Genomic DNA, 22,607 nt, shown 5'->3' on the forward strand with positions numbered 1-22,607 from the left:
CCCCCATTCCTAACATTGATACTGTACTCCAAATGCAGCTTCAAGATCAAGTAAATCAATTTGAGCACTTCTGCTTGCTGTTTAAAAAAAAAAAAAAAAAGAAAGCAGCTAGTTCATTTCCCTTGACACTTTTTTTTTATTTTAACATCTTTATTGAAGTATAATTGCTTTACAGTGGTGTGTTAGTTTCTGCTGTATAACAAAGTGAATCAGTTATACATATACATGTGTTCCCATATCTCTTCCCTCTTGCGTCTCCCGTCCTCCCACCCTCCCTATCCCACCCCTCTAGGTGAGGAGATTACTCCTTTGTCAGCTGCTTCATTTGCAAATATATTCTCCCATTCTGAGGGTTCTCTTTTCGTATTGTTTATGGTTTCTTTTGCTGTGCAAAAGCTTTTAAGTTTCATTAGGTCCCATTTGTTTATTTTTGTTTTTATTCCCATTTCTCTAGGAGGTGGGTCAAAAAGGATCTTGACGTGATTGATGTCATAGAGTGTTCTGCCTATGTTTTTCTCTAAGAGTTTTATAGTGTCTGGCCTTACATTTAGGTCTTTAATCCATTTTGAGTTTATTTTTGTGTATGGTGTTAGGGAGTGTTCTAATTTCATTCTTTTACATGTAGCTCTCCAGTTATCCCAACACCACTTACTGAAGAGGCTGTTTTTCCTCCATTGTATATGCTTGCCTCCTTTATCAAAGATAAGGTGACCATATGTGCGTGGGTTTATCTCTGGGCTTTCTATCCTGTTCCATTGACCTATATTTCTGTTTTTGTGCCAGTACCATACTGTCTTGATTACTGTAGCTTTGCAGTATAGTCTGAAGTCCAGGAACCTGATTCCTGCAGCTCTGTTTTTCTTTCTCAAGATTGCTTTGGCTATGTGGGGTCTTTTGTGTTTCCATAAAATTTGTGAAATTTTTGTTCTAGTTCTGTGAAAAATGCCAGTGTAGTTTGATAGGGATTGCATTGAATCTGTAGATTGCTTTGGGTAGTAGAGTCATTTTCACAATGTTGATTCTTCCAATCCAAGAACATGGTATATCTCTCCATCTGTTTGTATCGTCTTTAATTTCTTTCATCAGTGTCTTACAGTTTTCTGCATACAGGTCTTTTGTCTCCTTAGGTAGGTTTATTCCTAGGAATTTTATTCTTTTTGTTGCAATGGTAAATGGGAGTGTTTCCTTAATTTCTCTTTCAGATTTTTCATCATTAGTGTATAGGAATGCAAGAGATTTCTGTGCATTAATTTTGTATCCTGCTACTTTACCAAATTCATTGATTAGCTCTAGTAGTTTTCTGGTAGCATCTTTAGGATTCTCTATGTATAGTATCATGTCATCTGCAAACAGTGACAGTTTTACTTCTTCTTTTCTGATTTGGATTCCTTTAACTTCTTTTACTTCTCTGATTGCTGTGGCTAAAACTTCCAAAACTATGTTGAATAATAGTGGTGAGAGGGGCAACCTGTCTTGTTCCTGATCTTAGTGGAAATGCTTTCAGTTTTTCACCATTGAGAATGATGCTTGCTGTGGGCTTGTCATAAATGGCCTTTATTATGTTGAGGTAATTTCCCTCTATGCCTACTTTCTGGAAGGTTTTTATTATAAATGAGTGTTGAATTTTGTCAGAAGCTTTCTCTGCATCTACTGAGATGATCATATGGTTTTTCTCCTTCAATTTGTTAATATGGTTTATCACATTGACTGATTTGCATATACTGAAGAATCCTTGCATTCCTGGGACAAACCCCACTTGATCGTGGTGTGTGATCCTTTTAATGTGCTGTTGGGATTCTGTTTGCTAGTATTTTGTTGAGGATTTTTTTATCTATGTTTGTTAGTGCTACTGGCCTATAGTTTTCTTTTTTTGTGACATCTTTGTCTGGTTTTGGTATCAGGTTGATGGTCGCCTCATAGAATGAGTTTGAGAGTGTTCCTCCCTCTGCTCTATTTTGGAAGAGTTTGAGAAGGATAGGTGTTAGCTCTTCTCTAAATGTTTGATAGAATTTGCCTGTGAAGCCATCTGGTCCTGGGCTTTTGTTTGTTGGAAGATTTTTAATCACAGTTTCAATTTCAGTGCTCATGATTGGTCTGTTTTTATCTTCTTTTTCTTCCTGGTCCAGTCTCGGAAGGTTGTGATTTTCTAAGAATTTGTCCATTTCTTCCAGGTTGTCCATTTTTGGCATAGAGTTGCTTGTAGTAATCTCTCATGATCCTTTGTATTTCTGCAGTGCCTTCACACTTTTTTAATGAAAGGTATTTGTCAAAAACCATCCTACACTGCCAATGCAGGGGGCACGGGTTCAACCCCTGGTCCGGGAAGATCCCACACAATGTGGAGCAACTAAGCCCATGCACCACAATTACTGAGCCTGTGCTCTAGAGCCCACGAGCCACAACTAATCAGCCTGCACGCTGCTACTACCGAGCCCACATGCCACAACTGCTGGAGCCTGCGTGCTCTAGGGCCCCTGTGCTGCAACTGCTGAGCCCACATGCTGCAACTACTGAAGTCTGCGTGACTAGAGCCCGTGCTCCACAAGAGAAGCCACTGTAATGAGTAGCCCGCACGCCGCAACAAAGAGTAGCCCCCCCTCGCAGCAACTAGAGAAAGCCCACACACAGCAACAAAGACCCAAAATGCAGCCAAAAATATATATATAAATAAATAAAAGAAACTTAAAAAAAAAATCATCCTTCAGAGCCCTTACAGATTATGAAAAAGACAAAAGAATATTAAATCTAGGTTAAATTTATGATAAATGAAATTTTTAAGTGCTATATTGATTTTTGATAGTATTTTAGGACTCATATAATGAATGTATATGTTTATTTAGGCTGATTTAATAGGACTTAGAATTTATCATGACTATTTTAGGTAACCATGAAGGTTTATAGTAAATGTACTTTAAAGATAGTGTTGACTATAACAAGATTTGAATTTATGTCAGTGTCTTAAACACTTTAATCCCAAATTATAATTTTCTTTTATTTGGAAAATATGATACCCTTTAAAATATAATTTGTAAATATATTATCACATAAATTATATAAATGAACTCCCCACATAGCTCTAATCCCACAAAAAAAGACAGCTGGTTTAGAAATCTCTTCTCTATAAATATCACACTCTTGGTGAAATTGAGTCTGTTCATGGAAAAAATTAAAATATGTGCTAAAATTAGAAAATGCAAAAGACTGTCTAACCTTCAATTTCAGAAAAGTGCTGCTTGAAATAAGGTGAAAAAAGAGATAAATTATGTATTTATATTTAAGGTAGGCTTTTTAAAAAATAGTATCATAATAACTTAGTAGAATTCTGAAATGAAACCAACAATTTGAATAAAAACAACATTCATCTATCAATACATGCAGGATTTCTTTAAGAAGGAACCACTGCTTGTAAGGCACATTTTTCTTTTCTCTATATATCTACATGTGAGCAAATACATATCCTTACTTAAAAGTTCTGATGTGTGCATTTGAAATAAATATAAAAAGAAGGAACAGTGTTAGAAAAACATTCTTTTTGGCATTCTGTTACCCTGAAATCCCCTCTCGTACTCATACAGCTCAGAGACTGCACTTGGACATAACAGGACATTGTTTTGCAAAATGGATTGTTATTCACTAACTGTCTCCTAGATTGCCACAGCTGAGCTTTTCCATTTCCAATTTAAAATACTGCTCTAATCAGTCCTTAAAAGGGCTATGACCACTCATGTTGCAATACAAAATTGTCTTTTCTAATTGATCTTGGTGACTGAAGTGGTATGATGAAGAATACTGATTAAATAACTGCTTCTACTTCAATGGCACATTTGTCATTGTCCCTTTTATTTAGGTTGAGTTTATATCTGGTTTGTACTGTTTTTTTAAAGGCAGTTTGCATTTTTAAAGTTCAATAAAAATGAATAACCCAAAACATACTTCTGTCACCATGAAATTTCTTGCATGTCTTTACTGCAACAAAAATATCCTTCTTCTTCACTGGATTTCCCTAAAAAAAGAAAAAAAAAGAAAAATATATGCATACGTGAGTCAATGTGTCTTAACTGCACATCCACATTAGGTCTCACATGCTCTCAAGTTCAAATTCACCAAAGTCAGGGACATCACACTTGTCTCCAGGATTAAGTTTTAGGGGAAAAAAGGAACTGTAGCTCTGCTGACCACAAAGCATTTGCTCAGCAAGACCGGCACCAGGATCCCGGGTCAGCATTTCCACTATGTCACCTGGACGAGTGTCCTCAGCTCTCTAAACTTCCATCTGCTCATTTAGGAAATTAGGATGATAACCAACCACCCGTACGGCTGCTTTATTACTACTATTTATTAAGCGCATCACATGTACCCAGTAAATGTTGGCTACCTTCCCTTTCCTTTTTCCAGCTGGTGAAGATTTTTGTCAAAGGGAGAGAGAAGTAGGGGGGTGTTTTAGTGTAAAATAAGAGATGACTCCCTTCTGGGGGCCCAGCCTTACTTTGATGTTAAAGTATTTTTATGGCCCTTTATCGTCTACCCAAATCTAGGCAACAGCGATGTTCTGTCCTCTGCCAAAGGCAGGATAACTTCCAACGCTTTGGAGGAGCCTGGAGCCCTGCCCTGGTTCCAGCCCAAGCCGATCACTCAGATGAAGGGGCTCACGGAGGGGCTTGCGGACAATCCACACTCAGGCCATGGGCACTTCACGGAGGGAGCTGGGTTGGGCGGTGTGTTCTGGCCCCTTTATCGCTATCTTAGCCCTGCAGTGATACTCAATCCTAATTCTGCATCATTTGGGGCTGGTTTATAGCGACACGTAACTGCAGTTTTGTCATGTCACTCAAGGCACTAGGAGGTCAACCCCTCCAGATTGTCCAGGAGGACATTAAAGAACAAGCAAGCATAATGTCTAAAAAGACATCTCCCCCTCAGGAACTGTGCCAACAGTACAGATTCTCTCCCACTGTTGCAGTGTGTGTGTGTGTGTCTGTGTGTACCTGTACTCCTCTTTGAAAATGCAACACACAGACTTCTGTATCAATGACCTGAAAATAACAGACAACGTTTGAGGTAGTGAATGTATTTTTCATTATGAGGAAGGATTGTTAACCACCCAGTTGAGTCCCGGGGTCTTCAGGCCCATTCTGGGGACTGGTCCAAGGGTCTACCCTAACAAGTAGGTTAATTCTAAAAGTTCTACACAGTCTCAGGTGAGATCAAAGTGAGGTCACTGGCTGAGAAAGTAAAGGGGGTGGGCTCAAGGAGAAGGCTTAGGAATAACGGGAAATGTCTGAGATTGCCTTGCTAGGAAATAGAATAGGAATTCCAACAGCTACATGCTACATCTTCAACAAAAGAAATGACTCCAGGCTACACCTCCGCAGCTCTCAGTGCCACCCTGCTCTCTTCTCTTGTGCAAAACAGGGTAACGACAGTGCTCACCTTATAGGGCCAGTATCCCCAGAAACGTGATACATAGTTGTCACGTGGCACATGGCAGATGTTGGGGTTTTCAGGATGGAAAGTGCTAGGACAACACTGTGCACAGCATGTATGTTTTCCTTTGACACACGAGGAAGCTGTCCTTTCATTACTTACGCAACGCGGTAGAAAAGAACGAAATGCGGTGGCACAGGAAGAGTCCACCCCGTCTGTACAAAACTCAGGCACAGGAGTGAGGGGCGGTCCATCACCTCTGTCCCAGATGTAGAGAGCGATCTGTCACACAGGAAACCGGCGTGAATGAAAGCTCTCAACCAGCACCACAGGTCCACGAAGGTATGAAACATCTCAAGGGCAAGCAGACCTTACCTTCTCTAGAGAATATTAAATTGAACCACATCAATACGTCAGCATTCAACAGTTTTTTGTGTGTTTCTTTTTGGTTATTTTTTTGCAATACGCGGGCCTCTCACTGTTGCGGCCCCTCCCGTGCGGAGCACAGGCTCCAGACGCACACGGGCCCAGGCGCTCCGCGGCATGTGGGATCCTCCCAGACCGGGGCACGAACCCGCGTCCCCCGCTTCGGCAGGCGGACTCCCAACCACTGCGCCACCGGGGAAGCCCTTTGGGTTTTTTTTACTTACAAAAAGAGTAATTCCATGTGGAGCAATCTAATCTTGGATTAACCGTAAACAATTAATTAAGAATCAGTATTCTGACCTCCAGAAAATTCCACATTGTCATAAGCAATTTTAGGGAAGCTATTTCAGGGATTCTAAAACATCACAGAGAAAGATAAAAGGAAATATCATGACTCTGGTTTCCTGCAGGATGGTAATTACATACCCTGAAAAACCGACTGGCTGAAAATATCTAAAAATATCGAGATAAAATATTTTTCAAAGCATTTTAAATGTATTGCTAACTTGGCACAAAAATGTGGAGCTTATGAGGACAAAAATGGAAAGTGAGAACCTGAGGAAAAAGGCCACTGAGGGTAGTTTTCCCCAGTAGGTATCAGCTGGGCTCTGAGGATGCCAAGGTTCTGATGCATGTTAAGAGAATAAAGCCCATGACCTGCCCAAGGTGGGGTGTGTCTAACAGCAAAGCCCCAAAACTGGCACTAGATGGAGGGAAAAATCATCTCCAGATATCCTGAGATTCTGTAACCAAAGGCAGGCCTCCCTCATTTGTCACCTACGTGTTCCAGAAACACCTCGGAGTAATTTAAAGTGGCCCTAAGTCAGCCTGAGCCTCTAGCAGCCGGCAAAAACTAATACAAATCCTTACTGAGGAGCCCACAACCTTAATATAGGACGGGGAACAGCCACAGTTCCCAAGGAGCTAAAGTACTCGGAACAATCACAAAAAGTAGTATAAAGAGACGAGATGATGGGCAAGAGCCAGCAGACACAGCTTGCTCAGGCCCAGAAGACTTTGGGGATTGGAATGATCAAGCGCAGAATAGAAAATGACTGTTTCATATATTTTTATAAAGAAAAGAAAAACTTTAAAACATGAGCAAGGGGGCTTCCCTGGTGGTGCAGTGGTTGAGAGTCCGCCTGCCAGTGCAAGGGACACGGGTTCGTGCCCCGGTCCGGGAGGATCCCACATGCCGCAGAGAGGCTGGGCCCGTGAGCCGTGGCCGCTGAGTCTGCGCGTCCAGAGACTGTGCTCCGCAACGGGAGAGGCCACAGCAGTGAGAGGCCTGCGTACCAAAAAAAAACATGAGCAAAATTTCTGAAAGATTGTACAAGAGACCAAATTTGAAAAAGAAATGTCTAGAACTTGTAGATGTGAAAAATACAATGCTTAGGGCTTCCCTGGTGGTGCAGTGGTTGAGAGTCCGCCTGCCGATGCAGGGGACACGGGTTCGTGCCCCGGTCCGGGAAGATCCCACATGCCGCGGAGTGGCTGGACCCGTGAGCCATGGCCGCTGAGCCTGTGCGTCCGGAGCCTGTGCTCCGCAACAGGAGAGGCCACAGCAGTGAGAGGCCTGCGTACCGCCAAAAAAAAAATAAAGAAGAAGAAGAAGAAAAATACAATGCTTAAAATGAACATTTTAATGGTGGGGATAAACAGCATATTAGACACAGCTGAATAAAAACTAGGGAACTAAAAGATAAAGTCCTCCAAGTTATTTGAAATGTAGCCCAGCTAGAAACAGAGATGGGGAATGTAGAAGAGAAGTTCAAACTTCTAGCATATATCTAAAGTTCCAGAAGGAGATAATAGAGGGGATGAGAAAACAGCTGAAAAGACAATGGCTGAGAAATTTTTTTAAATGTAATTTAAAAAAAATAGGATTGCTTAACAATCCTATTATAGAAAGGCCCAATTAATTCTAAGCAGGATTAGAAAAAAAAAGAGTCTGCACCTAGACATATATATACCATAGTGAAACTGCAGAACACCAAAGACAAAGAACAATCTTAAAAGCAGCCAGAGAAACGGCAGATTACTGACAATGGAACCATGTAAGAGTGGCGGCTGATTTCCTAACACAACAGCAGTAACAGAAGCCAGAGCACAAGGGAACAGTATTGTGATGAGAGAAAATGTCTCACAACCTAGAATTGTACACACAATGCAACTATGTCTCAAGAACAAAGCTGAAATAAATTATTATTTTTTTAGTTATTTATAGTCCCTATTTATTTATTTATTTATTTATTTATTTATTTATTTATTTATTTATGGCTGTGTTGGATCTTCGTTTCTGTGCGAGGGCTTTCTCTAGTTGTGGCAAGCGGGGGCCGCTCTTCATCGCAGTGCGCGGGCCTCTCACTATCGCGGCCTCTCTTGTTGCGGAGCACAGGCTCCAGACGCGCAGGCTCAGTAATTGTGGCTCACGGGCCCAGTTGCTCCACAGCATGTGGGATCCTCCAAGACCAGGGCTCGAACCCATGTCCCCTGCATTGGCAGGCAGATTCTCAACTACTGCGCCACCAGAGAATTTTTAAGGTAAAAAAAATTACAAAAAACGGAGAATTTGCCACGTCACTAAAAAGGAAATTCTGAAGGATATACTTCAAGAAGAATAAAAATGATCCCCATTGGCAGGTCCAAGAAGCAAAACAGAATAGTGAGCACAGACACAGCAAATACAGGGTTAAGCTAATACAAATCATTTAACTGTATAAAGTAAGGAAGGACAATATCTGAGTTGCGGAGTTGAAAAAAAAAGAACAAAAATACTGGACAAAAGAGCATAAAAACTGGGAGAGGGATAATCAGAGTTGTTATGCTCAGGCCCTTAGATTTTTAGGCTATTGATTAATTAGCCACTTACTGTACATGTTAAAGTACGGTAAGTCCCCTGCATACGAACAAGCTCCATTCCAAGAGCGAGTTTGTAAGTCCAATTTGTTCGTAAGGCCAACAAAGTTAGCCTAGGTACCCAACTAACGCAATCGGCCATATAGTACTGCACTGTAACAGGTTTATAATACGTTTGCATCTTTGAGAGTTCGCAGCTTGAAGGTTCGTATGTAGGGGACTTACTGCATTTAAAACAACCATTAAGGAATAGACATTGAGAATGAACTTCAAAAATAACAGAGGAGGGGAAAAAAATGGAATCAAAATTTTAAAAATCTAAAAGAAAGCAAGGAAATTTTCAAAAGAAAAAAATGGGAGACAAAGGATAAAATAAAAGTGTTAGTAAGCATGAAAAATGTAAATTTGCTACATGGTTTGAAGATAAAGATTGTCAAACTGGGAGAAAAAAACAAACACGTCCTCTTTAAGAGAGATGCATCAAAAGAGGACACAAAAGAATTGAAAGAAAAAAGTGGAAAACAATGATGAAGCAAACACCGAAAGAAAGCTAGTATAGAAGTGTTCCTATCAACAAACTAAATGCTAAGGCAAAGAGCATTACTAGAGATAAAGATACATTTACCGGGAGGAGGTAACAATTCTAAACTTGTATGCATCTAATTAACATAGCCTCAGAGTATAAACAGCAAGAGCTGGCAGCTCCACAGGGAGACACTGTCACCACTATTGTGGAAGACTTTCACATTCCTCCCTTAGCAAATGACGGGTCAAGCAAACAAAACGGAAGTAGGAAAAGGGAGAGAGGGAGGAAATAAAATATGTGAAAAGCACAACAGATTAACTGATTAATCTATTTGTTCTTTAGCAGACAGAAAGAGAATATTATACCACCCCCAAATCAGAGCACACACATCCTTTTCGCCATTTATGAAAAGTGAACACGAACTAGGCCATTAAGCAAACCTAAAAATATTTCAAATGACTGTTATATAGACCCATCATGCTAAGTTAGAAATCAATAACAACACACAAATATACTGAGTCACAATGGAAAATGTATTTTTTAAAGTCGGTCACAGTCAAAAAACAGTTTAAAAGCTTCTGTCCTAGAGAAATTTTTGTAGAGGATCATCGTGACACATGTCAAAAACAGTCATAGAGCTGGTGACTGCGACAGCAAAACCCAGTCGCAACCCGGAGGCCCACGACCAGCAGACTGGGCAAACACACTGTGGTGTGGTCCTGGGAGAGGCAGTTATACAAAGTGACAATAGTTCATGAAAGCCACACGCATCAACACGGATGACTTTCAAATTAGAACATTATTCAGGGTACAGTTCTGTTTATATAAAGGCCAGAAGGATGCAAAACTACATATTATTCAGAGATACATTCATATGTGATCAAATATGAAGAAAAGGGGGCGAGGGAGAGAATTCAAGAAAGTTGTTGACTCTCGTTAGAATGAAGGGGGACCTTCCTGGGGAGATACTTACAGGTAGCCTCCAAGCAACTGATCAAGTTCAATCTCTTAAGCATAGATATTCTGACTGATCTTTATACCTTTCACGTATGTTAGAGGGTTTTTTTTGTACGTTATTCAATGTTTCATAGACTCCCAAACCTGGGTATCTATACCTGAGCTGACTTTTCATTAAAAATATCTAGACAGGGCTTCCCTGGTGGCGCAGTGGTTGGGAGTCCGCCTGCCGATGCAGGGTACGCGGGTTTGTGCCCCGGTGCAGGAGGATCCCGTATGCCGCGGAGCGGCTGGGCCCGTGAGCCATGGCCGCTGAGCCTGCGTGTCCGGAGCCTGTGCTCCGCCACGGGGGAGGCCGCAACAGTGAGAGGCCCGCGTACCGCAAAAAAAAAAAAAAAAAAAATCTAGACAGACCCTGGCTTTCAACTAGTCATTCTTTCCCTTCTGTGGAAAAGAATGATTTTTAACATGAATATTTCTCCTCAAATAACCTATTTCATCATTTAGAAATACTCCCCAAATTAAAATCTTGTGAGTGCCCTTTTCGCTCCTGGCAGGCTACCAGCACTGCTGGACTGAGTCACGATTGGCCCCAATGTCCTAAAATACAGATTCCTACAGAGGGAAAGGCAGGTCTGTTTCAGGCAGTCAGATGTACGCATGAAGAGACCTTCTTGATGATGATTCAGGAGAGATTAATGGATTAAGGACGGGACGCCCGCCACCTGCCTCCAGGACGACTGGTCACAGATGTCCACTAAATGCCAGGGTGCTGGGGGACCAGCTGGCCCAATTCTGCTCCACAGGGTCCAGCACAAGAGACATGTTGAAGACATATGTGCCACCAAAGCACAAAAAAAGACCAGAGGTATTTTACTGACATTTTTGCATGTTTTTAAAAATCCATCTCTGGACCCATCCACCTAGCTTAGAAACAAAGGATGAAGAATCACAGACACAACTGTTTTCTCCACTGTTCCTTCTCCACCTACATGACCAAAATGGGCTTAAAGAAGAAGGCCCTCACAGACTGTAGCAAGTGCAATTTCCTCGTTGGGAAAATATGGATGTGAGTGGCGAAGGGGATGCACCTTTCAGGGAACACAAGACACCTTTTGTATCAAAAGACACAAATTCTTGTTTACAAAGACCTTTAACCAAACAAATAATGACCTACCTCATATTTTAAATCTATTGTAAAGTCGGATTTCAGGGACTCGCTCTTCAATCTCTTGGTAAGCCTAGAAAATAGAGACAATTTGAGTTTTTTGAAAAAAACCAAAAAAGCATCCAACAAGAAGAACACATTCTTGAGACTTTCTAATGTTTGAAAACAAATAAAAATATAAATTTTAAGACAAAAATAAGAGTTTAATTTCCTTGAGGCAAAGGACGATGAAAACACAATTATTTGCGGACCAGGACACGAATGCAAGGCTTGTTGCAAACGTAGTGTTCGTTATTCAACATCTGGAAAATAACATAAAACACAATACGATACAATACATGTCTTTTAAAAAGTCACGGAGTGTGCTGACTCCTGATAATCCTTGACTAAATAATGACAGAGAAAGAAAAGGAAAAGAGAAAAGCCTGCCTGATAGAGAAACAGAAGTTGCTACTTTTCAGTCTCCTACTTTTAAGGACCCTATGAATTACAGTTTGTGGAGTTTCCTGGGGGAGAAAGCATGTGGCTTCGGGAAAGAATAACAGTTTCAAGTCATTTTCTTGCTTCAGAAAAGCCCTAATGGCTCTTTTCAACACAGAAGAGAGGCCCAGACCCCTGGGCCCCGGCTCTAGAGCCCCCGCTCCCCAGCATGCACCAGCCTCCCCTGAAGCACGCTCCTGGCCACACGGCGGCCAGTTCGCCCCGACCCAACCTCTACCTGGCAACCTTTTCTCCAAGACCGAATTCAAGGGTGTCCAGACCTGCCCACGAGAATAAATGGAAACTTCCTTTGCCCCCAGAGTGGGAAGCACAGCCCCATTCATCACACACGGCGAGCCCCCTGCGCCCCTCTCCTGCTCTGCACCCCAAACAGCACCCACCGCCCGGGCCCAAACGAGCACTCGGTGAGCCATCTGAAGGGATGAGGGCAAATCGCAATACATTCCTCCATTTCAGGCTGAGGGAGGTAGAACGACATGCTTACCAAGACCACGGAACTGCCACAGGCTTTACGTTTACTACAGGGCTACAGACGGGACCCTCGTTTCAATGACGAACCTAATAAATATTTTAACTACAAAGAAATAATGGTAATTTGAAAAGGAAAACTAGTAATCAGTTTCAGAAGTCCTCGCTGAGTTTTTAGCCTGGTTGAGCCACAGACAAAAATTTATCTCTAATCGGAGGAAAGATGAAGGAGGACACAGGTTATCATTTACGTGTAGTCATGAAGCACCGGCCTCACGGTTGGTAGGAGTGTGGCTTGATGGCACACAGCTCGGAAAGAAGCCCCATGGAACCTCTACTCCATTCCTGCTCAGTACCTGCCCACCGGCTCAGTGGCAGGAGTGGGTGAGGGCACTGCGTAGAGAGACTGCATTCTCAGAACATTCCTGACATATATTAAGAGAAAACTCTGCCCTGGTGTGGAATCTTGTCCAACTCGAACTCTGCTTGGCTGGAGCCGGTTTTCATGAATAAACTTTTAAGGTAACTTGGGGATTTGGACTCATGCCAAGTGCCTTCAAAATCTGAGCCAACCACATTCAGACACCAAACATACACACGAAAAGAAAAGTCATACCTGGGCTTATCGCCACGGACAAGGAACACAGAATTGCGATCAGCATCCAATGGCACGTGACATCCACTGTCAGATGGCCACGCTGCCCACACCCGTTCTTAAGAGACAATACACACCTCTGAACTGTTACCTTCAACATGCTCTCTACTCTTCCTGACTTTTTAAGTTTCTTTCGCATTCAATTCTTGTACATTTTTCTCTGAGGGAAACTAGAGAAAAATGTGACAGCCAGTGATAGAATCTCTTTAAGATGAACACTGACTGACTGGAAACAAATCACTATGTACACTGACATCTGTAAGTGGCTATGTTTAGCAGCCTGTGGAATCTGCCAGAACCAGTGATGGTTACCTCAATATTACGAACGTCGCATGGATGAGTCAGCCTCATGGGACACTTGGGGCCTAACCCAGTCACCTTGCAAACAAGTCCCAGTTCTAAAAGTGTGCAGGGGGGCATTCACCCGACTTAAAAGGCCAGTCCTAGTGGTGGGAACTAGGTTTCATTTTTCTATACACCAAGCAAGGGCTATACCCAAGGGCTTTTCAAACGCTAATTTCAGGAACCAACAATGCCAAAAAAAACAAGGCCAGAAATCCCAACTACTTTGTGAAAATACTTCTTCATTAAATATTCAGTTCCTGGCAAAAGAGAATTTGACATTCAGCTTTCCTGTTTTTAGAAGGCACTAAGTTATGTCCCGATAACACAGTTCTAATGACACAACCAGCTAGACCGGAAACCTGCAACAAATATAGGGCTCCTTCAACTCCATACCAGGAAAACTCCCTACCTGACTCTTCTAGTCCCACGTGTGAGACAGTCAACAGAGCAAGATGTTGCAGGACATCTAGATAAGGTTTTCTGATGGAAAAACAACAGGGGAAACCAGTAACGGTGTTCTGTAGTAACACCTATTTGAAGAAACCATCTTACTGAAAATCAATGAGCGTTTCTCCAAAGATGCAAGTTTTTTTTTTTTTTTACTGATGCTATCGTGAGGACATCACGTAGCTAGAGCACTGGGAAATGTTGGGCAGTGTTAATTCAACACTCACTGATGCGGGATTGCTAGCCCCAAAAATATTTTCGGTGAGAAAGTCTAAGAAAGTGAGTGTCATGAAGTGTCTTTAAGTAACCAGTTTTTCTGGTGACTTGAGCAGAAGAAATACTTGAGTAACTATAAATCATTGCCCTACCTACAAAGTGAGCCGTAAGTCAAGGAAAGGAGACACAGTGAATCGACGCTCCCGTAGTGGGCACTGTTGGGTACCCACATGAACCAGAGCCTCTCCTTCCTTCCTCTAAGAGAATTCTGATTTTGATCAATTATTCAGGCCAAAACAGGGGCTCCAGGGTCAGAGTTAGTTTGATCCCAACCGATGCACTGAAGTTCTGGCAGCTGTTAACGGTGCAGAGGATGGTATAGGCCTGAAGCTGTCCCAACTGACTTTAATTGGACAGGATCCACCTAGAGACTGGGGATAAGTACTTTCATTCCATGGTTAGAGGCTCTCTCCTGCTGTACATAAATAAGAAGTTCATAGCCCTTACTGCCTTGAAAGCACAAAGCAAACCAGATTTAGGGTGAAATGATGCTGTGCACTAAGCCGGAGAGACAGAGAGATCCAGCCTCCCCTCAATGACATTGCTGGACTCCTGCACCAAACAACCACCCACCTCCGCTTCCAATTCCAGCAACAATATTCCCTTCATCCACTCTGCATACTTTTCTGCTACTTGCATCTACATTGGAAAGGAGCATGTTACATTGTAAGGAACTTTCAAATGTCAAGGGAGCAGCCCAGAAGTTTCAGCAACCACAAATGACAACGTATCTACTACCTTATATTCCTACAATGGGCTAAAAAGCTTTTCAGGACTCCAAACCCTAGAAACAGGACACTTACTGTAAGAAATAAGAGAAACATTTTCATCTTTGCAGATATAAAAACCACAACTGCACTATCAACTTTCCATTCCCTAAAGAACAAAAACTCACAATTAATCTGAACTACTTAGGTTAAGAGGACTGTCAACAGCCATGCTTCTCCTGAATTACAACTTATCTTCCCCTTTCACATCAAAAACTGCATGACTGTGATTCTCACACCAAGAGCTAGGTACGCCTCCTGCCCAGCCCACGTTTAAACGCGTCTACACCTCCACGCACATAACCAGTCATCACCCCAACCCGAGGCGTGCTGATTCATTTCTTTACTGACAATCAGAGTCAGGCCTAGAGCTCACAACAGTGGTCACTCCTCCGGGTACGGAGTCCTGAGCACTCGTGGGCCCTCCCTCAGCCTCACAGTTGATCATTCGCCTCATTGTGCAGGTAAGAGGAAGGGCAGAGCGGCTGAGCGTGAGTCTGAGGGGATGAGTAAGTGATGGAGCCTGTGTCCGGCTCCTGCCGCGGGTCTCCCTGCACTACCACCCGCTGCCTCTGCTGAGAAGTTCACTCAGCTCCATCAACTGCAAGACTCGGCGAAATTGAAGCTGATTCGTACACGAGACGCAACAAAAAGCAAGTCTCATAAATTCTTACTTGTTTACCAGTGGGATACTGAGGGCCCAGCCAGCAGCGAAGTCTGGGTATTTAAAAACTGTAGGATTTTCGGAAAAGGCATAATGGTGAATTATCGTAGATTCTTCGTCATGTAATGCTTTTCCTAAAAACCATTCCTGTTAAATAAAGATATAAAATTTTTTTAAAAAGCCATTTCATGTATGACCAAAAACAAATTGGTATCATTAGTTAAAGATCCTGGGTAATAGAGAATAAGCACAGATTATATATTTCTAAAGAATTTTAACAAAAATATAATTATTACTCATGTGATACTGAATATAGCATAATCTTGGTCTATAAAGAAAGTAATTTAAGATCAGATCGCCAGGATAACAAAATGCTAGTCATCGTTATACTATAAACACATAAAAGTGGTATTTTACAGAATATTCCTTATCAAAATACCACTAATGTGAAGAAAACAGTGTTCCTTTATGTCCCACTGAGGTCTGCAAAGAAGAATTTGAAAAATTCCTTCCAGAATCAGTGCCTATTTTATTCATTTATTCAGTCATTCAGTGAACATTTATTATCATTTGTTATCTGTTAACATTTATCCCACGCCAGCTGGGAACAGAGCTTACACAATAGTGGGGAGACAGAAAGTAAGCAAGTAAATAAAGTAAGTTCAGATAGTGCTATGATGAAAATAAAAGAGGGACGGGTGACCCTGGAAAGAGAGAGAAACCTCTTAGGAAGTTAACAGTTGAACGGAGATTAAATAACATCAAGGAACCAGCTAAGCACACATCTGGGGAAGAAGAGGTGAGGCAGTTAATACGAAGTCCCTGAGGTGGGAAAAAGCTTGATATATTCTAACAAAAAATGAGTGCAGTATGGCTGGAATATACTGGGTATGGGAAACATGGTACGAAAGAGAAGCAGGAGATAGACCAGGGTTCAGATGTCACAACAGAACAGCCTGGATCAGACCGACTCTCCCACCAAGAACAAGTATAAAAGCTGGAGGAATTCTTAGAGCAAATGACTGAGGGCATCAAAAAACAACGAAGGCAAATTGGATGTGAGGGCTAACACCTGAGAGAGAAGGGGAGCCCATCCATGGGAGCCCCATATTCACCTCCTTTTACCCTCAAGGAATCTGCTGATTACCCGAGCAGAGGACAGCACACAACCAAGGGCAGCAGCTGGGGACTCGTGCAATCTGGCTGCACTGCAGAGACAGAGGCTGGAGCTGCAAGCTGCCGAGATTAGGTAGAGATTTAAGGGGATCCCAGAGGAATGAGCCCCAAATTCTGCCTGCAATCTTCCCTCAACTCCTAGGCTGCACAAAAATCAAGGGAAAACACAAGAACCAAGTGGGAAACGGCAGTGAAGTGGTTAACCTGAGCAGACTTCAGCAGTGGTTCTGGGAGCCCAAGGCTGGAGGGCAGGGTCTGCCGGGGGAAAGGGTCTAGAAGTAAGGGCAGTCTGTAGCTACACCTACCCAGACAAGGTCTACAACCCAGAAGAATATTAAATGCACGAGACCAGACCAATAACAGAGAAAACTGAGAAACAGAGATTCGCAGATAAACCAGGTTTTGCAGTTTAAAAAATATATAATTAATATGAAAACAGACGAAAAGATGATGATTTTTACCAAAGAACTAGAATCTATAAACAAGAGTCAAATGGAAATCCTAAAACCGAATAATGCAATAACTCAAGTTAGGAATTCAAGAGAATATTAGACATAACAGAAGAGAGAATAGTGACCTGGAAGGTAAGTCAGTAAAAAATTTCCACATTTATGCACAAAAAAGAAAAAGAGGAACATGCAGAAAAGAGCTTAAGGGCAACACGGGACACAGTGAAAGGTCTAAAATACATGATGCTCAAACTAAGCGAAGTAAGTCAGAAAGAGAAAGACAAATACCATATGATATCACTTGTATGTGGAATCTAAAGTATGGCACAAATGAACCTATCTACAAAACAGAAACAGACTCACAGACATAGAGAACAGACGTGTGGTTGCCAAGCGGGAGGCGGGGAGGGAGAGGGATGGACTGGGAATTTGGGGTTGGTAGATGCAAACTATTACATTTGGAATGGATAAACAACAAGGTCTTACTGTAGAGCACCGGAACTATATCCAATCTCCTGGCATACCATAATGGAAAAGAAAACTTAAAAAAAGAATGTATGTATGTGTAAAACTGAGTCACTTTGCTGTACAGCAGAGATTGGTACAACACTGTAAATCAACTATACTTCAATAAAAAAATAAATTAAATACATGATGTTCAAAACCCAGAACAGGACGAGACAGACAATGGAACTCAATCAACATTTGAAGAAACACAGGCTTAGAATCTTCTTAAAAACGGACACGAGTCATCAAGCCATAGATTCAAGAAGCTCTATAAACTCTAATCAAGAGACATACAAAGAAAACCACATAGGCAAATGCTGGGTGAAAAACCTAAGATAGAGAAAATCTTAAAAGTAATTTTGGGGGAGAGGTGTACACATTTCTTTCAAAGGAGCAAAAATAAGACATACAGTTAACTTTTCAACAAAAACAAGAGAAGTGAAAGAATGGAGCATCTTTACAGTGACAGAAAATTACTGCTGACCTGGAGTGTGACACCTCATGGAACTATCTTAGGTGCAGTGGGAAACCACAGGAGGTTTTTGAGCAGGTGAACGAGAAGATGTGAATTACAGATACTGGATTATTGGGATGGCAAGAACAGAAACCAGGAGGGCAGCTAGGATGCTTAAATCATGGTCCAGGAAAGAGATGACAGTAGCCTGGACCACGGTAATAGTATTCAACACAGCGGGAAGACAGATGAGAGGTGTATCCTGGAGGGAGACTCCACTAAATGTGCCAGCATGAGGTTGAGGGGAAAGAGGAATCAATCACCAGCCCCAGGTGTTTTCATATGAGCAACTCAATAGACAGTGATGCCATTTCTGAGATGCAGGAGACTGAAGATGGAAGAGGTTAAAAAGGGGCATGAAGAGTTCAGTTCTGAACAAGTTGAGTTTGAGGCTCCTGGTAGACAAGTAGGCAGCTGGACATAGGAGTAGGGAGCACATAACTCCCTCCCTTGGTTCCTTCATGCTTGGCTCAAATGTGACCTGATCTGTGAGATTTTTCCTGAACACCCTCTACGGAAAAGTAAGCCCATCCCAATCTATCCTTCATCCCTCTTATTTTGCTTTATTTTTCTCCATAACACTTATTACCATCTGACACCTCGTTTCACATTTGCCTATCTGCCCTGCAAAAGACTATCCCCTCCTTGTGACCAGGGATGTTGTCTATTTTGCTCACTGCTGTATCCCAGGATACCTAAATGTCCCAGGTGCCCCTAGTTTTGTGTTAAATGATGCAGCAAGCCCAGGAGAGCTTTCAAAGGCAACTATGAAAGAAATGTCAGCAGATGATTTAAGTCAAGTACCCTAAGTTCTAAAAGTTTTGTATATTTTCTCTCTTACCCAACCATCACCCCCTCACTCCCTATCCCTTATCAGAAAATAAAAGCAGGAGGGATACAGTCCTGTCTTCCCAGGGCCCTCTTCTGCTCATGGCTGTGTTCCAAATACCTCCCAGAGTCTTAGTTTGGGTCAATTCAGCAACAAGTCATAAATGAACATACGTGAAAGCCAGTAACACAACTGTGTGTCTAGGTCCATAGTTCCGCCCAAGGATTTCTTCCTGACATTTTATGGATATATTAAGTCACCACTGGGCAAGAGAAGTGATTATAAGGCAAATAGCCTTGGCTTGAGATAGAATATTCAACATCTTTTTAAACAATCAAACTACTAAACATTAACCAATATGAAAATCATCACATTTAACACACCATGTAAATATAGCTTGTTTAAAGAAAATAAACACTTCAGTATATTTTAGCACCTTTCTCAATAATCTTTCACTATTATAATCTCCTGTTCCAAACATAAATTTATGCAGAACATGTTTTTATGTTTCAACAACTAATAGCAGTGTTCAGCTATTATCTAGTATTTAAGATTGTTTTTCAATATTTGGGGGGGATTATACTGTCAACTACTCTAAGGGAGAAATTAATACAGATTCTGTGAAGAGACACTGCCCCATCTTTCTTAATAATTTTCTTAATGCCTTCTTAATAAAGACAATTACAATCAAGACAGATGGTAAAAGAATAACTCAGCGTTCTATTAGTGTGTCAGAATTACTCTTTGCCAGCACTGTCTCACCTCTATTAAAAGTTAAAAATTAAAGACATTTCAGCAAACATACACATGTTAAAAGCATACTGTGGGGAAAAAACAAAGACTTCAATAAGATATAGAAATTTACAGAAATCACCTAGAAAGGCAATTTAACAAAGATTAATTACTTTAATAAAGATTAAAGTTTTTCATTTAAAATATTATGTAACAGCATAAATTTGCATTAGTAAGAATGACAAAATGATATTGAAGGGAAAAAATGTCAGAATCCAACAAAGTAACCGATACTCTAACACATTATTATGAGTTTAATGTCATTTATCTCTGTCAGTATCAAAACCAGGTTTGTCTTATACGTTTTTCCTAAAATTTCACATGGTGGGGGAAAAAAACACACTGGTTTGAGCTAACTTCAACCTTATGTAATTTTTATTCCCAAATGCTAGTTTCAAAAGAAACAAAGCATCCTAGATTTTTTTTTCACGTGGTACTGCTCACAAAAGAAGAAGAAAGCATCTCATTTTACCTCTGGCTCTGTACTTGCTTTGCATGAACTTGCTTTGAACTTATTTATCATTCCAATTTTCATTAAAAAGTACCATGAGTCACCATCTTCTGTACAGAATTAGAGCTATGGATAATGGAAAAAATAATCTCCAGGTGAAACGAACACTAGGAGGAGATTAAAACTCCTACATCCTAAAAAAGATCTGGGAGTTTTTCTCAAGTCAAAGGCAAACATAAAAGCCTAACAAATGTTTTACATAAAATACGGCACCGAGTACACAGCTGCTGCTCAGCCGTCATCTGAAAAGACTAGATGAGACACGTTCATAATTCTTTTCTCCTTTGAAGGAATTATTCTTTTAACCTAACAACCTTCTCATTCAATTATATCTGTACGTTCCCAGAAATCAAATGCATGAAGAGGAATCAGAATGGGTCCTTCCAGCATTTAAAAAGCATCAAGACCAGTGGTTTTATCATAGTGACAAACTTTCCAGCATTTGAGAAATCAACCTAATGATCACTGTTGCCCAACTCTGTGTGTCCCCATCAACAGACCAAGTGGGCACCCAGAAGCCACGGCTCCTTTTCCACATCCTCCTCAAATCTGACTCACTTCTGGAGTGGGTGTCAGAACAGGGGTGGGGCAGGTGTCCAGTGATCCCAGAAAGGACCCAGTTCTGCTTATTCCATGTTTAAAGAATTCTGTTAAGTTGATCAGGGTGCAGCCTGGGCTGCTCGAAGAGAACTGAACGGCCTGATTTCCTCTCCACAAAACTCCAGGGCTGCCTCTAAACCTCCAGAGACATTGAATGTAGCCCAGCAGGACAGCTGACTTACAGACTTATTCAGTCGTATGCAAATATTTATTGACCACCTACTAAGTGTTAAACACTGTGCTCAGTGCTCAGACAGAACTTAAAGGTAAACAAGATCCAGCTGCAACATCATATCTGCACAAGATAAAAATGTTAAAATATGAAAGTAGCAGTGAACTTCTCACCCAAGATGCATACTGTCTCACCCCGACCTTCTCAAATATTGTTCCCTCTGCTTAGAGCACTCTCTCCTATTAACTCCTACTCATCCCATGGGCTCAGATTAAATGTCACTTCCTGTTATGACCTTCCCAGATTCGGTCTGATACCCTGGTGTGTTTCTAACAGCGCCCAATGTTTCCCTTAAACCTCTCCCTTTTAATGGTAATTGCTTTTTTTTTCCTTAACATCTTTATTGGAGTATAATTGCTTTACAATGGTGTGTTAGTTTCTGCTTTATAACAAAGTGAATCAGTTATACATATACATATGTTCCCATATCTCTTCCCTCTTGCATCTCCCTCCCTCCCACCCTCCCTATCCCACCCCTCTAGGTGGTCACAAAGCACCGAGCTGATCTCCCTGTGCTATGCGGCTGCTTCCCACTAGCTATCTATTTTACGTTTGGTAGTGTATATATGTCCATGCCACTCTCTCACTTTGTCACAGCTTACCCTTCCCCCTCCCCATATCCTCAAGTCCATTCTCTAGTAGGTCTGTGTCTTTATTCCTGTCTTACCCCTAGGTTCTTCATGACATCTTTTTTTTCTTAAATTCCATATATATGTGTTAGCATACGGTATTTGTCTTTCTCTTTCTGACTTACTTCACTCTGTATGACAGACTCTAGGTCTATCCACCTCATTACAAATAGCTCAATTTCGTTTCTTTTTATGGCTGAGTAATATTCCATTGTATATATGTGCCACATCTTCTTTATCCATTCATCTGTCGATGGACACTTACGTTGCTTCCATGGCCTGGCTATTGTAAATAGAGCTGCAATGAACATTTTGGTACATGACTCTTTTTGAATTACGGTTTTCTCAGGGTATATGCCCAGGAGTGGGATGGCTGGGTCGTATGGTAGATCTATTTGTAGTTTTTTAAGGAACCTCCATACTGTTCTCCATAGTGGCTGTATCAATATACATTCCCACCAGCAGTGCAAGAGGGTTCTCTCTTCTCCACACCTTCTCCAGCATTTATTTCTAGATTTTTTGATGATGGCCATTCTGACTGGTGTGAGATGATATCTCATTGTAGTTTTGATTTGCATTTCTCTAATGATTAATGATGTTGAGCATTCTATCATGTGCTTGTTGGCATTCTGTATATCTTCTTTGGAGAAATGTCTATTGAGCTCTTCTGCCCATTTTTGAATTGGGTTGTTTGTTTTTTTGTTATTGAGCGGCATGAGCTGCTTGTATATTTTGGAGATTAATCCTTTGTCAGTTGCTTCATTTGCAAATATTTTCTCCCATTCTGAGGGTTGTCTTTTGGTCTTGTTTATGGTTTCCTTTGCTGTGCAAAAGCTTTGAAGTTTCATTAGGTCCCATTTGTTTATTTTTGTTTTTATTTCCATT

At 41.3% G+C, this 22,607-nt stretch overlaps 1 protein-coding gene across 1 annotated transcript in view; it reads right to left on the reverse strand.

Annotated features, from left to right (window-relative positions):
- The window catches only part of B3GLCT (beta 3-glucosyltransferase), a 90,534-nt gene that overhangs the window by 32,325 nt on the left and 35,602 nt on the right, over nt 1-22,607 (reverse strand). The window contains exons 7-10 of the mRNA XM_024755648.1: nt 15,494-15,630; nt 11,370-11,433; nt 5,587-5,706; nt 3,934-4,003 (exon numbers count right to left, since the gene is read on the reverse strand). Of these exons, the coding sequence (XP_024611416.1) occupies nt 3,934-4,003; nt 5,587-5,706; nt 11,370-11,433; nt 15,494-15,630 (391 nt within the window). The remainder of the gene's footprint in view (nt 1-3,933; nt 4,004-5,586; nt 5,707-11,369; nt 11,434-15,493; nt 15,631-22,607) is intronic.

The sequence above is a fragment of the Neophocaena asiaeorientalis genome, unplaced genomic scaffold, assembly GCF_003031525.2.
Source record: "Neophocaena asiaeorientalis asiaeorientalis breed wild unplaced genomic scaffold, Neophocaena_asiaeorientalis_V1.1 scaffold59, whole genome shotgun sequence".
Classification (NCBI taxonomy): Eukaryota; Metazoa; Chordata; class Mammalia; order Artiodactyla; family Phocoenidae; genus Neophocaena; species Neophocaena asiaeorientalis.